The sequence below is a fragment of the Perkinsus marinus genome (genome assembly GCF_000006405.1).
Source record: "Perkinsus marinus ATCC 50983 genomic scaffold scf_1104296927642, whole genome shotgun sequence".
In the NCBI taxonomy this organism is placed as follows: domain Eukaryota; phylum Perkinsozoa; order Perkinsida; family Perkinsidae; genus Perkinsus; species Perkinsus marinus.
In genome coordinates, this window is record NW_003217086.1 from 22,201 (window position 1) to 36,926 (window position 14,726).

The 14,726-nt window shown below is 49.7% G+C and overlaps 5 protein-coding genes and 1 non-coding gene across 6 annotated transcripts; 1 reads left to right on the forward strand and 5 right to left on the reverse strand.

Annotated features, from left to right (window-relative positions):
• Positions 1-187: 187 nt before the first annotated feature.
• Positions 188-742, reverse strand: Pmar_PMAR004285 (conserved hypothetical protein; the record flags this gene model as incomplete). The annotated part of the gene is made up of 2 exons (XM_002788781.1): positions 188-535; positions 584-742. The coding sequence occupies 2 exons, from the start codon at positions 740-742 to the stop codon at positions 188-190; spliced, it is 507 nt and encodes a 168-aa protein (XP_002788827.1).
• A 150-nt stretch (positions 743-892) lies between these two features.
• Pmar_PMAR004286 (Syntaxin-42, putative) lies at positions 893-2,332 on the reverse strand (the record flags this gene model as incomplete). The annotated part of the gene is made up of 8 exons (XM_002788782.1): positions 893-977; positions 1,024-1,115; positions 1,166-1,282; positions 1,400-1,507; positions 1,581-1,665; positions 1,877-1,986; positions 2,025-2,264; positions 2,312-2,332. The coding sequence occupies 8 exons, from the start codon at positions 2,330-2,332 to the stop codon at positions 893-895; spliced, it is 858 nt and encodes a 285-aa protein (XP_002788828.1).
• Positions 2,333-3,472: 1,140 nt separating this feature from the next.
• Pmar_PMAR004287 lies at positions 3,473-3,544 on the reverse strand. Its single transcript has one exon. It is a non-coding gene; the product is annotated as a tRNA-Gly (tRNA).
• Positions 3,545-5,250: 1,706 nt separating this feature from the next.
• Pmar_PMAR004288 (hypothetical protein) lies at positions 5,251-5,676 on the reverse strand (the record flags this gene model as incomplete). The annotated part of the gene is made up of 1 exon (XM_002788783.1): positions 5,251-5,676. One exon carries the CDS (start codon positions 5,674-5,676, stop codon positions 5,251-5,253), a length of 426 nt encoding a protein of 141 aa, XP_002788829.1.
• Positions 5,677-6,148: 472 nt separating this feature from the next.
• Pmar_PMAR004289 (hypothetical protein) lies at positions 6,149-8,776 on the reverse strand (the record flags this gene model as incomplete). Its single annotated transcript, XM_002788784.1, has 3 exons — positions 6,149-6,231; positions 6,791-8,099; positions 8,309-8,776. The coding sequence occupies 3 exons, from the start codon at positions 8,774-8,776 to the stop codon at positions 6,149-6,151; spliced, it is 1,860 nt and encodes a 619-aa protein (XP_002788830.1).
• A 2,435-nt stretch (positions 8,777-11,211) lies between these two features.
• Pmar_PMAR004290 (hypothetical protein) lies at positions 11,212-14,637 on the forward strand (the record flags this gene model as incomplete). Its single annotated transcript, XM_002788785.1, has 13 exons — positions 11,212-11,336; positions 11,394-11,454; positions 11,498-11,628; positions 11,787-11,960; positions 12,004-12,148; positions 12,197-12,286; positions 12,403-12,521; positions 12,564-12,661; positions 12,700-12,826; positions 12,887-13,040; positions 13,084-13,170; positions 13,214-13,371; positions 13,419-14,637. 13 exons carry the CDS (start codon positions 11,212-11,214, stop codon positions 14,635-14,637), a joined length of 2,688 nt encoding a protein of 895 aa, XP_002788831.1.
• Positions 14,638-14,726: the final 89 nt, after the last annotated feature.

A 14,726-nucleotide genomic window follows, 5' to 3' on the forward strand; every position in this document is an offset into this window, starting at 1 on the left:
GCGTGTCACCCGCATGTGAGCACAGTGGGAGACTTACAAGGAGGGTGAACGACGAAGAACAGAATCGAAGATAGAGGTCAATGCAATAGCAGGTTACCCCAAGCGACATGATAAAAATATTAACATACTTGTGTGAATCAACAGCAAGGCCGTAGATGTACCCTCACAGTGGAAACGTAATTTTTACTCAGTGTTTGGACAACCTATCAATCATCTCGGAGCAACTTCCCATGGCCGCTATAATACGGTCGATCGAGCCAATATCAACAGCATCGTCTAGCCTCTTCGAAAGGTAATTCATCTTCTTCTCAAGAGACTCTGGAAGGCATTCAATCACACAAACGTTCTTCCCTCGTATGCGATAAAGATGAGGCAACTCACCAGTCGCTGTTCGCCTCCATCCTGTGGACTTTTCTTCAGTTTTCACTTCAACAGAATCAGCCTTGTCAGTGCACGCCGACTGCTGCAATTTCTCTTCCCTCTGCTCGACCGGACTTGTTGACTGCTGGGGAATACCGTTATTGATTTTCGGTGCCTAAACAGGGGAGGATACCCGAAGTGATCAGGCCTGGCTAGGTAGTACCTCATCAGTGGGCCATTCAGTATGGCAACCAACACACATCATCTTCACTCGATCAGGACTCCGCATAAGGGGGATGCAGCATTGTGGACAGGATTCACCGAGCATTGCCCAACCCTTGAGGAGGTACTCTCCAATAGCTGCTGACGTGTCGGATGGCATGATGATAGGAATCACAGTCTAAAGCATACCACAACATGGTCAACTTTCGATCGAATAGTGTAAGAACAACAGATGTGGACATCTTGAAATGCGACGGTTAATGATAATGGTATTAAAGCGAATCTCAGCAAGTGCCTCATTGAGGCGAAGTCAAGCACTCCTGTAAGCGATAATGATGATGTTGAGGAATATGAACATGGCCAAGATCAGTATGCACTTCATCACACGGCTCGATCTGAAAAACATGACATGATGACACACTGCAGCTTTATCAATACTACCGTTGTGCTCTCTCAGCCTGAGTCAACTGGACGTTGGCCTCCCTCGTTTGGTCAACCGCGTGTTCCATATTATAGTCGATACGGTCGAGCACCTATCACCATCACGTTCGCAAGGAGCCATCTCAATAGCCGCTGTTGATACCGTGCCTTGGTCAATGACCAGCACCGCGAGTTCCTTGAATATTTGGTTCAACTCTATTATCGATTGAGCGATCTTGCCAATCTCCTTGGACCGCTGTGTTGCATTGACTTCCAGTGCCTGCCGACGACTGTAGCAATAGCTCAACCGCACCACGATAAATGTCGTATTCGATGAGAGTATTAATGCCGCGAATTCGTCTATAAGACACTCCCCTTGAACAAGTCCCATTATCACCTCTAGTTCAAGGACTTGCTGATCGTCGAAGCCAGCATCATCGAGGACCCCCTTCCCCCGGCTTTCTCCATCGTCTTCCCAAAGATTCACATTTTGCCTCTGTCGAACCTACATCATCAACGAACGAGTGATATCAGCTAAATGCTTTGCATATAGGTATTAATAGTAGTAGTAGTAGTACTTCCTTCAAAAATTTCCCTTGCATGGATTTGAACTCGCCACTCAGCCCCTGCATCCGATTTGCCAATGCCCGAGCGGCGTTTTTTCTGAATCAACAGAAGAGGTGACAAAATAATCTCCTCTAGACTGCATAAGCATATAGAGGAATTCGCCCGAGTAATTGAGATCCTTCCCGGTACATGAACACACTTGAACACTCTCCATAAAAGACTAAAACTACGACGGTTTTTTGTCCCTTTTCTACGACCTACCTCACTAATTATCGAACGAGTAAGCACCACCCATAGTCCGTATTACCGGCACTCCTCCATCTTCGAATCTTCACCTGGGGTGTTCCGGACGAGATCCTTCAGTCGAATCTCGCACTTTCGAAAGAGCTGATTGACTGCTGTTGATATCGCATCCAGCTGAGAGCGCACAGAATGAGGTCGATCTGGACCATTACCATTTCAGTCGAAAGCTCCAGCTGGATGTCACACAGGACAGCAGTCCCAGAGTCCAAACCATGCATAACGCATCCCACCACTTCCTGTGGAAGTACTACCTCTGCATCTTGTAAAGACTCAGAGCCCGAATGATCATCGAAAACCTTGAGGAGCCTCTTCTGCTGCACACTTCGCAACTGCGATAATCGTTCCTTAATTTGAGTGAGATAGTCACTGATCTCCGTCTGGATATCGAACCACTGACAAAGACCACTATAGAGCTCAGAGAGGCTTTACTCCAGACTACTTGAGGCGGCAACGTTGCCATTTCCACATCCACCACCTCATGATTAGAGACGTTGCTTCCTGTCGAAGTCAAGAGGTACCGGTTGTGATTGTTCGATTGTCTTCCAAGTCCCGAGCTTGCAACTGAACTGTGACGATAAGGAGCACACTCTCCCCCTGATCGACGAAGGCCAAGAGCCGTGCACTCGCCTTTAACTTGCCTGTGGATGTATTGGATCTCGTGGTGCTTCCTCCTGAATCTCCTAGAAGGGAATACCCTGCAAAGCGGTTCTTCCGATGCTTGTGGTCGTTACGATACTTAACGAAGAGGACTGTCAGGTTGCGGACCGGTCCACAGTCCATCACACAGGCGTTTTCATTTACGGGCGACATCATAACTGCATTTCGGCGCTACATTAGAAATGGATGCGATGAACAGCGTTGCACTTCTAGGAAGAGATATCCCTCGTTATAAATCCAGCCTGGCCCTACTCTCCACAGTTCACAGGGAAAGCTCGTGTGAAATTCAAGATCCCAGAGCAAAGGACGGACTCCAAAGAAAGACAAATCGAAGTGTCACACAGGTGAAAACTGTTATACAAGGCTACCAGATTCCTAAACTGCTATAGAAGACAACCATCGCACGTATCTTTTCCTGAAAACGAGGGCTCTCTGTTATCAATTGAGGACAGCAACGGTAAATGCTGCCGATACCGGGCATCCAATCCAGCTCTTCACTAACGTTAGGAGTTGTTCTAATTGAGGTTCCGTCCGAACAGCATGACGTCCGATATGCACAACTCAGTTGACACCCCCCCCCTCCCCCCCCAAAGAGCTGTTCCCCATTGGACCGAATCGGGTTGCTGCCGCCTCTAAATGAAAAGTTTTCATTGAAAACCCCTCCGGCTCGAGAGTGTTAGGTCGGAGAACCAGGGCATCACTCTGCGGAGGTTGGTTTACCGACTGCGCCTGAGAATTCCAAACGGTCTGTGTTGCCACTAGTCTCAGACTAGTAGTGGTATTGTCTAATTCGTAGATTGGCAATTAAACATTCCATGGCGCGCGAATGCGCCAAAGGGTGTCACGGACAAGATTTCGCTGGCGCCACGCACCCAAAGAAAAGTCTCAAGTGTTCTCGCCGTCCGATAGGTGTACAAAGTTTCTATAAGAAACCAAATAAACCTGCACCGCCCGGGAATCGAACCCGGACCATCTGCTTGGAAGGCAGATATCCTAACCATTAGACTAGCGGTGCTTACATACAATCTATCGAGATTCGCACTTTGTTCACACTCCTAGGACCGCATGCCGATACCGATCCATGAATCAAACCTAGGAACCAATTCTTGTCCATTATCCCTCGAACGATGAGGCAGTTTATTGGGCGAGGTTAGAGTGCGGCGCACAAGAACTAGACCGGAGTGGCTCCACGATTTTACCCAACCCTCCTCATCCCAAGTTATCCAGGAGGCCTATGTTGCACCGCGGGGATGTATAGCGATAGATCATTGCTAAGTAGGTGCAACATAGGCCCAACTACAACGGTGATGTCGCAGGCAACTTCGGCGGCTCGGGAAAGATAGCCCATCGCCTACAATTGCAGGCCACAACTTGTAATTCGATTATCAACTCTCGATATCATCGAATGGATGCTGCTTGACAGCAGCTGTGAGCAGGGTTAATAGTCGGACCGGTCGATCGTCCCTCAACACGTTGGCTATTATTTGATGTTGCCCACCGTGTGCTAGCAACCTTACGACAATAGTCAACATCTTTCACCGAACCGACTGTTCAAGGTAGATAACAAATCAGGCATGTTTTCTACGTGGTGGACTAGCAAGAACTGACTCTCAAATCCAGCATATTGAATAAGAGGGCCGTCGATATCTGGGCCCAATAATATTCGTGACTTGAACGTTAACAATCTGGACCCTTATAGGATATGTGCTCGTCCAGAACTATCCTGGCAGGACATCGACGGCGGAGAAATGCGCGATCGCGTAAAACGATACTTCAGTCTCCGTGCTGTTTCTGCGAATCTCCAAGTTGGAAGTCGCATTCATCCTCAAGGAACAGGTTTTTGCGTCGGTGTTGAGAAGATCCACAAACCTTCTCCGTATTTTTCGAGGAAGGGCATCCAGAATAGCGATCCCAAAAGAGTCTTCAACTTGTAGAGTAGTTCTCCAAATGATTGTGGGATCAAATACGTCGCAACGTATAGCCACTTCTCGCACAAGTGGACAGATCCCCTGGACTAGGTCCAGCAGCGAACACTCCAGAACACAGGAAAGCACCTTCGGCTCGACAGTACTGTACTGTCAGTACACCACAGTAGAAGCAGCAGCAAGTGAATGGGTGAGTCCTTTATTCTTCATATCCCCATCATCGTGTACGTCTTGTGCGCCCAACGGCAACACGACTGCTGTGATCAGATGCAGCGCAGAACCCGAAAGCCTACCATTCCGATGCAGCACAATGATCAGGAATCCTGATTCAGGATGAGCATTACGGAGAGATCTTCGGAACACTCTTGAAAATCTTGGTTCAACATATCTTCCGCGTAAAAAGAATTACGACCTGAGACGACACATAAGCCGTCGTAACCTATTCCATAACCTCCTAACAGAAATACACAGGCTGATTACTTATACACACACATCAGAAACCTTTTATGTTATGAATAACGATAGAGGGACTCGACATCTCTGCAGGGAAGAGTCACTCCTATACCACTCCTCCGTCTCCGATACGAACAGATATCCCACTCCTCGGAATTCGCGCTTACTTCACAAACGCAACGATTGAACGATGAAGCTGAGTGAGACACTAACATAAAGTTCATTATGCTAAGACGAATCAAGCTTAACTTAGATGCATACAATCTAAATGAGCGCCCACTCACCGTGGAGCACTCAGGATGTCCTATTCAAAGCTTGTATACACAGCGAGATACGACAAGACTTAAAGGCTTGGGCAAGGATAAGGCTTACCAACACAGTCAGAGTCGGTACTCTGGAAGCAAAGACTTCCATCGTCCTTCTCTAGGATGCCAAAGCACACAGGAGGACTCTGCCAAGACTTGCAGTACGAGCCCCACTTCGAATTCTTGCAACTACTCAGACCGTTGCAGACATCCTCGCAACTGGGAGGAACCACTGGGCAGGAGACGGGCGTGTAGGCAGAATCATCACAGGAAGAATCGGTTGGTTGGAAGCAATAGCCATCACCCTTTTGCAGAAGACCAAAGCACACACCATTGCCCTTACAGTAAGAGCCCCAACCGTAGCTTGCACAAGCGGGAGTCTCATCACACAACTGCTGGCAGTAATCATCAGAGCTTGCAAAAGCTAGACCAAGCAGAGTGGCCACAATCGCGAAAGATTTCATGGGAAAATGAGAACAAAAGGAAAAAATCCAACACTGACAAGAGCGTTCAGATATATTGAGAAACGTGTGAGACTGAACCGGGCAGATATTGTAGCTGGTGAGGAATCGGAGATGAACTTAGCTTAGCGAAGCGAATCATATACAGCCTACAGTACTCACATTATGGGACATTGAATGGAATATGGAACAACCGCGATATTGCTTCACATGGACGTGATATTGGGAGCAACTAGAGAGATAGATCGAACTGTCACCGTAGTGGCGCATCGCTGGACACCTCATCATTTCGTACCTTCTGAAGGTATAGCGACACGATGGTCATGAATCTAGCTAAGGCTACCGCGACCTCGAAGCGAATCCCGAGAAAGCCCATGAATCAAGATACTCTAGGCGAATACAAGAGGTCAGTGGACGAGTGTTGTAGGCGGCAATGAACCCCAGAGCACCCTACATACAGCCCGCCGCTTCGCATCTATTGTATGTACTGGAGAGCCTCGTGGAGATGATGAAAGTGGATGATCATTACGGTGATGACGACGAGAGGAGCCTCACTAGCTATCACGCCCAATGAGGAACAGTACGCAGACAGAAAAGGGTGTAAAACAGTGCCAGTGTCTACTTGGAAGGATGACAACTGTAAGAAATGCAGCTGAACCTTATCAGGAGGCCCCATCGCCCACTGACATAACACAACACAAGCCACAAACTAGACGGTTTTGCCGTTGCTATAGCTACTAGCCTCAGGGCCACCATAACAGAGATCCAACTTGGAGGAAATCAGCAATGACCTCACGTGCAACAGATGGGCGAAGACGATATAAATGATAGTGGTGATGCCCATGGAGGAAGGAAGACTGTGTTATCAATGTACACGCCAACTTGCAGAGTGGTAGGTCAGATATAGGCCCTAGGATAACTAATGTTGGTAATGAACAATACTACATTTAGCAGAGGAGCATCTACAAGGCTCTTCACCGAGACGCACTGCCTGGTTGGGCTGACACCGCAGTCCCCTTCTGGAAAAGTCGGTTGAGCTCCGTTTCCCTGTCGCTTTCCTCATCCGAGCTGCTGTCACTAGAACTGCTCCCCCCACTACTGGAACTACTAGAACTACTGGAGTTAGCCCGACGTCTCCTCTGGGCCTCCTGTAGCTGCGCCAACGCCCTCTGCTGTGCTACTATCTCCCGAGCGCGCTCCTCATTCTCCTTCACCTTCTGATTACGAAGGTTCAACAATCTCGCAACATACCGCTTCAGATTCCTCTGGTCCCTCGGAGTCATCATATCCACATCTAGCTCTTGCAGAATTCCCGTTACAGGATCGAGCACGACTCCAGGACAGTTACGCAGCTTCTTATCCACTACTTGGCAGAGGTCCTCAGGTGTCAGCTGATTCATATCCTCCTCCAATTTAACCTTTTCCTCCGCCGTCAAGGGCAAAGCCGGCCCCCTAGTGCCCCCTACAGACCCTCCCCTCACCGAACTCTCCTTCGTGACCGAGCCGCTTCCGCTGGCCCGAGGGGTCTCACTGAGATTCGACACGAATTGCGTCAACTCCGATATCTTGTCCTGGAGCTGCTCTATCTGGGCCGTCAATTCAGACTCCGTCGCCTTCGATCCACCACCACCAACAGAACTCTTACTCTTCTTACGAGCTTCCTTGCTTCCCTCCTTATCCTTGCCCTTATTAGCCATAGGTTGTTTGCTGCCTTTATGCCCCCCAGCCTTTCCTCCACCGCTCGACTGATGCCTGTGTGCGCTCGACGCTGGAGTCACCTCCTTCACCGGCTCCTCTATCACCGGGTACTGGGCTTCCACATACTCCGCATTCTCAATCCGATACGAGGCATCGAACATCAATTCCGTGCACAGTTTATTCAACCGCTCCGCCGCCTTAAAAGGCTGCGAATCTTTAGGATAATTTCCCAACGCAAATCGTACAAGTCGACGCAGATCTCGTTCCAATTCCAAATGCGTTTTGTACTTCCCCTCCTCCACCATACGCCTCACATGCCCCAAATCAATCGGCAACTGACATGCACTAAAGCTGACCCCCTCGATCTGCCGAGGTAGAACCGGATGGCTGAACCAATAAGCTATACTATCAGCACCGGAAAATCCTTTGTCGGCTTCTATCGTGTTCAAGACCCCCAAGAAAACTGATTGGAAATGGGCGCCATCATCGCCGATTCTCGATACTGCTCCTCTAGGCATCATAATCCGTGCCCCTGGATCCTTGCCACTCATCAAAATGGGACTCCCAGAAGCGACAATCGGCGCCGCTGAGACGTTCACAGGCGCACTGCTCTTTTTCGTAGTCGGAGTTCGCCTCATAGAGGGGCTTTGGCCCACTCTCTGCCCATCTACACTGCTCATCTTCATACTTGAGCTTGCGGAGTCCGACGGAGAACTCGCGCCCTCTCCCTGAATTCCACAAATAGTTCGAGAAACGGGTTCGTCCATATAATAAGACAAGTTACTACGGAACCGGTGATCGCTTTAATTTTGGGCAAGCGAAGAAAGATGAAATGCAATGAAAGTTGGCCATTTCAGAGCAGCCCGAGTTGATTCTACAATTTCGAATGTCAAAACGATCAACCCCCCCCCCCCCCTCCACCACCACCATATACTACCCTTTTCCTTTTCCCCAAAGTGCCCATCCTCATAGTAGGCGACTTCTCGCTGGCTCCGTCGACGGTACTGCTGGAGCGAGCTGCCACGGTAGACTCTCTAGTTCTTCGCCGAGCCGAAACCGCAGCCGCGAACGACAGTTCCGCTCGAGGGGAAGCTGGGGGAGTCTTCACTTCCTCAATCGCGAATCCAGAACCCTCCAAAGCCTCGCGGACCGATCCAAGCTCGGGTATGGAGAGGAAGAGTTCTCCTCGAAATGTATGACCGACAGGCTCTCGGTTAACAGAAGGATCTAGCGAGACCGCCGCCCTAGTCACACTAGAGACCACAGGCTCTGGCTCAGCTGCCTTCTCAGGCTTCACCGATGCCGCGCCTTCCCCCACAGCTGGAAACGCAGGTTTTAAGTCTACTTCCGGAACGCCTGTCTCGGCCACAGGACTTGTCGCCTCCGGTGTAGTGATATTGCTCATGCAGTTTTAGGATAAACCCTCTGAATGACCGCTTCAACCAGTTGGCGCTCGTACTAACCCGGTCCCATGAACGCAACAGTAAACGTTGAGACACCATCTGTCATGTCACAATGAGCATTCCAGAAATAATCGATCGCCCTATACTATCACCTAATTAATGAGTCTTCGTATATTTTTCGGACTGCTTAGCACCCTGGCCTTTGTCCGGCCCCTCATCCTCATCGGTATACCCCACTAACTGCTCGATAGTGCCCAACAAACCATTCTAGTGGTGGTTCATGCTTCTGAACGGCCGACGGAGAGCTCTCGTAAACGATACATTGATAACTTCATCCAATAAGAAGAGGCATACCTATTCCAATGAAGATCCTTGAAAAACTCCCCGAGTCGGTGAGCGCCATCAGACACAGCACCTAGCTCAGCATTAAGGGATGAACCTAGCCCATCTTATCGTGGATGAGCCCGACCTGGGAGCCAAGCAGTGGGACTCGATGGCCTCTAATACGGCCCATTTCCTTGCAAACAACGTCAAAGCATACAAAGTGATTGTACATCACTATTGTATCATCACAATACTCATCGTAGCTATGATGCTACGATAAAAACTTGATTGAGCTCGGTTCACAGGCGGTGCATGAGCTTGCTATAACCCCCACCTGTTCCATCTGTTCGCGACCTGCCAATCACTATGCAGCAGAGTAGACCTGAAACGCCGCTATTACCGAGATCCTTCTCATGGGCAGGCACGATCTTCTCGTCACCCTCCGTGTTCCCTCTTATACTCCTATAAACCATCAAAAATACACCAGCCTGAGTCACCACGCGGACCGCAGAGGTGATTCGACCAATTATAGTCATCACTAAGCGGGAGGTCCTTGAAGTAGAGCAAGACGCCTAGGGAGAGCCAAGTATTGAGGGGCATCGGCCGCGACTCGTTATTCCGCTTAGACTGGGCTATAGTAGGCGTAAGGAGGCCCTGCATCAGCATGGAACTAGAGCTGAGGTGATTATACCAGTCGCACATATTGTAATTCATCGCGCAAGGTCTCCTCGTAACCAGCGAATTCCCCTTTTCAATGGATACCAGGGAGAGGCATTCCCTAGGTAAGCAAACACACAAGTAGTAGTACCGCATATCACTGACCCATGTATCTGACCTACTGAGAACACCGTCCCCATGCAAGAAAAATAGACTACAGGCGTAGTGCCGCAGAAGTCGTGTGAGGGAAGCGATTGGCCAGGCGAGGCGAGCGAGAAATTCTTTAGCGGGGCGAAGCACTTCATTTCTTTTTCTTAGCGGAGCGAAGATTTGACCTTATTAGAATCTGAGTTTGGATTGGCCAGTTCACCAGTCGCTGAGGAGTCTTGTTATGCTGCACGGCACTTGATTAACTTCACAGCAAGAACCCAGGAGGGTGACGACCAACACGATAGTGAGTATGAATCAAGGAAGGGCGTGAAATAGTCTGATCCTGTTATCGGGGCAATCTGAGGAGAACCATGCATGGTGAATGCTCTGGCCTATTATAGAGTAGTATAGGCCGCCTATACTACTCTTACTCTGATGAAAGTAGATATTGGCAAGAGCCCTATCGAGTGGATCCATCCTCCTTCTTATCAGTACAGTGTTCACGGCCAATTTGTCTCTGTGTTGTTAATAGTGTTCTGTCGAAGACCCCATGGTAGTTGCATTATATGTCCACTCCTTTCTTGCCGACTTTATGATGCTACTCCTAAGAGGAAGAGGTACTAGTGAGCCGCTCTACAGTTCGGTTGGTAGTGTTGCTCTATTGAGTTATCTCTAGTGACGATAGTTTGTACAGTACTTGTAGACCTAGGCTATCGAAAGGAGTATTTCCGATGGGGAGGGGGCGGCTTGCTCCCCCCGATGTAGAGCTGTATAGGGTATCATCCAGGAACTTTCTAAACTTCCTGGAGGAATTCTCTTTGAAATTTTCACATGCCTAAGAACACATTTTTCAATCAGTCGTCACATTAGGAACTTTCCCCACTGTCCCCCGCGTTTAATAGAGGGATCAGCTCGCTGGTGATCGTCGTTTATTAAGTACCGCGTTCTCGATTACTTAGAACTAAACTGTTGATTGAAAAACTTGAGCTACTTGATTTGGAAGATGTTGTATATCTCTCCAATAGACCGGCCTTCTATTCGGAGTCGTTGGCAATTTATCGACTGACAACAGCATCATTCCTCGGCATTCCATCACAGGTGCATGGGCACGGTTGATTCTCTCTGCGTTCATCCTCGGACTACAATGCACACTAAGGAGCTATGGTCAGCGAGTTGAGCCAGCGCCGAGCGGTCCTTATAGGTAATCTCGCCACAATGGACCCTGAACTTCCTCGTGTTACTACTGGACATGTGAAAAGCGTGGTTTTCTGTTAAAACGGTTTCCAGATACCTGAAGTACGTGCAGATGGTCGAGCGGATCAACGACGTGGCTGAGCGCTATCCCGATATTGTGGAAGTTTTTGATGCCTTGGAGGTTTGGCCGGGAATAGCAGACTTTTCGAAAGAAGATCTGCTCTGTGGGAAGGAACGGTAGTTTGACGACTTGAACCACAGAAGAGATCAACTAAGTGAAGTCTCTCGTATCAGGTGCAAGTTTTTGGTCATGCGATTGGGTAATAGGGCGGTCCAGAGCGACACCACTCCGGAGGTGAAATGTTCATCATCGATTCTCGTGAGATTGTTCTGTGAAGGTTTTCTTCTCTGGAGAGCTCCACGGTAATGAACGTGTCGGACCGAATACGCTTATTGCGATGGTGTCGGAGTTGGCCAGAAGATACTACTCGGGAGAGCCTGAGGCCGAGAGTACCAAGGAGGTCCGATGGTAGTAGTGACAATTCTTCGGTGAATAGTCGCCAACTATGATAGATCTAATCCATATCGTATCTAGTATAGCTCTATTGATATGAATATAGATTTCATTCTTACCATACATGATGTCGTTCATTTATGTGCTAAAGTGAGCTACTCCATTCTCTGCAGGTTGATCGATAGTCGGAGGACATATATTATACCCATGGCCAACGCGTATGGGTACTACCATAGTGTTCGTTATGAGAAGATACGTCAGCGCGATGCCAACCGGGACTTTCCCTATCAACAGAGGAGTTGCATGGCGACTATCACGGCGAGAGTCATCAATGAGCTTTTTCGGAGGTAACTTTGGAGATCTTTTGAAGTGGAGTATTCACGTCCTTAGGCATCTATTCCAGTTGTCTGTTACTTTCCACGGTGGAGTGAAGATGCTCTCTTATGCATGGGGTAGCAACAACCATATCAAGGCGGGGAAGAGTACTAATGCTCCGGACCTAGCAGCTATAGTGGACGTGGCAACTCTAATGCGGGTAGGCCGCCGAGCATAGCCCTCAGCCTTGAAGTGTCTGTGTTTGTAGGACTCTGCTGGTCGTACCGCTGCGGGGGATTTCTGGTACCCCATGGGTACTATGACCGACACAGTGTACGCCGTGAATGGAGGCATGGAGGTAGTTACAAGGAAGGGGTTTCCTCCTCAGACAGATGTCGAATAATGAGCGTTTGGGTTGGCCGAGAATAGTTACTCGAAGGCTATTAGATGATATGCCTGATAGTCTCGGTGTAGGACTGGTCGTACGGTGCTGGCTTCGAGGAGGACCCCGACCCGATCAATCAGTGTGAGCCGCCCACATACGGTGGATATCCCCGAGATCGGACGGACTACTCTGAGTTCAAGAACATCAGGTTAGAACACAGCAGCTTGTATGCTTTACATCAGCCTAGTAGGTCCGTCACCTACCTGGTGGAGATGTCCTCTGACCACACCCCTAGCGCCGATACGTTGGGTAACAAGGAGGAGATGTGGATCGAGAAGACTGAGAATGGTAGTAGCGAATGACGATTATGGTGACCTTCTTTTCAGGTAATCATATTAATCGGAATGCCCATTTGTCCATGAGTGTTATGGAGATGGTAGCGCCTAGTATTATGTGGCGCATTGGTGATAGCGATGGGATGGTCCAAGATGGAAAGCTGAGGAACGTTTCCTGGTAGAGAGATCGTCTGTGTCGTTAGTGAATTTTCTGACATATCGTGTGTTTATCCACCAGGTATGCCCTCGGCTGCAATACCGTGGATGCGTTGGAGGTGTGGTTGCTGCCTGGAGAATGCTCGGCTGAGGCAGAGGTCATGATGGGTCTCGGGGCAATGCGGCAGTGGCCACCACCGGGCGCTTATCGTTTGGGAGGCACCCAGTTTTCAAACGTAATATTCAGTCGATTGATTTGGTCGTAGCTCCAGATCGCAGGTAACATGCAGACACTTGTCCTTATGGAACGGGGAGGAGCTGAGTGATGCTAACGTGAAGTCTTTGGATGGCATAGAGCTGCCCGAGGTAGCATGGGAGTATCTGTTCTAATGTGATTGTCGCCTTTCAGTCGCTCCCAGGAGGAGATTATTGTCTCACCGCGGTAGCAGAGTTTGACAAGAGTTGGAATAAGACAGATTCCCCGGACCCCAACGTGCCGCCATGGAGCCACTTGGTCAACAGTCGTGTCCAAGATCATTACTCATGGCACTGTGAAGGGCCTTCGAGGTAATGCCCGGGGCTGCTCTGACTGGGAGTATGATCATTTACGGTAGGATCCAATCGAGCCGGCGTAGGATGTACGTGGCGACGCCCTCTAGTGCGAGTATCACGGTGAAGCGAGCTCCTAGGCCTACCGCTTACGCAGCGTCTGAGTCGCCGAGTGAGGTTCCTCCTTCCCCCACGAAGGCAGTATGGCAGACGGTGCGTATTACTATGGAGTTCCTGAGGATGCCCTCTAGGGTACCAATGATAGTCGAGATCGACCCGACTGGGAAGAGAGGCTCCTTGAAGGCGAAGCTTGTGGGTAATCAACGCTTGGCTCGTGGCACGTACATGCTAGCCGTTCATGAGTTCGGTGACCGAACCAACAGGGGGAAGAAGACTGAGGTACTCACGGTGGAGGTAGAGAGGCAAGATCAAAGCATCGATGAGGAGTTCACCTTCGATACTATCAGCGGAGCAGATCTCTCGGGTCATGGGATCGTCTTGGAATGGTACCCGAGGAAGCTACGGACTGGAGGGGGCGAGGTGGGGGATGGTGGAAAGGACTACGCTTGGGCGGTGATACCCACCATTGCTGGTGGAGTAGATCCGGACTCGGAGCTCGACTTGATCTGTGAGTGGTCCGGTGGCCAGGGGTATGTGGAAGTGGTCTCCAAAGATGTCGAGGGCGTCTTGTGTGGTGTTAACAGAACCCGAGCGCCGGTCGAAATCCGAGCCGATTGCTGCTCTGAACTTCTCACAGCAGGGGAGCCCTTTGGGGTGACGATGGACGAGTCGGAGAAATTGGCAGTAAACTTCAGATTCGGCGAGGCTGGTCGGAGTGCGTGTAGAGCATGCAGTGCCGGTGATAAGCTCATATTGCGCATGGCTCATAAGGACCACAAGGACTGTGTACTGGGACGCTTCTCCGCCGAAGACAGCGAGCTAGCTGGAGAGGTCGATTGTAGCGTCTTGAAATCTCATATCGGCAGTTCCTTAGCTGTGACGGGTATAGCATCCAACTTCGCTGCATTGCTGATGGTGATTGGTGGCTTATCTATCATATGCTGGCCCGTGGCATGGTGTGTGAGTAGATATAAGCGGTTACGGAGGAGGGAGGAAGGCTGGCGAAAACTCGGTGGTAACCGGGAAATGGTGTCTTTGAGGGGAGCGGACGACGAAGGTTCTTTGGTCGAGAGCCCGGTGGAGTCTTCTCATGGTGGAATACCGACTGACGGTGGAGATTCTGGGGTGCCACGTCGAGTATTTGAGCGAGGTCCTATGGAATGAGTTGAACCATTTGATACTATTCGTGTATTTCCATTCCTGTCACCTTTTCTGAATCACGAAGATGGCGGTGTTGGAAACGCGTACGCCTG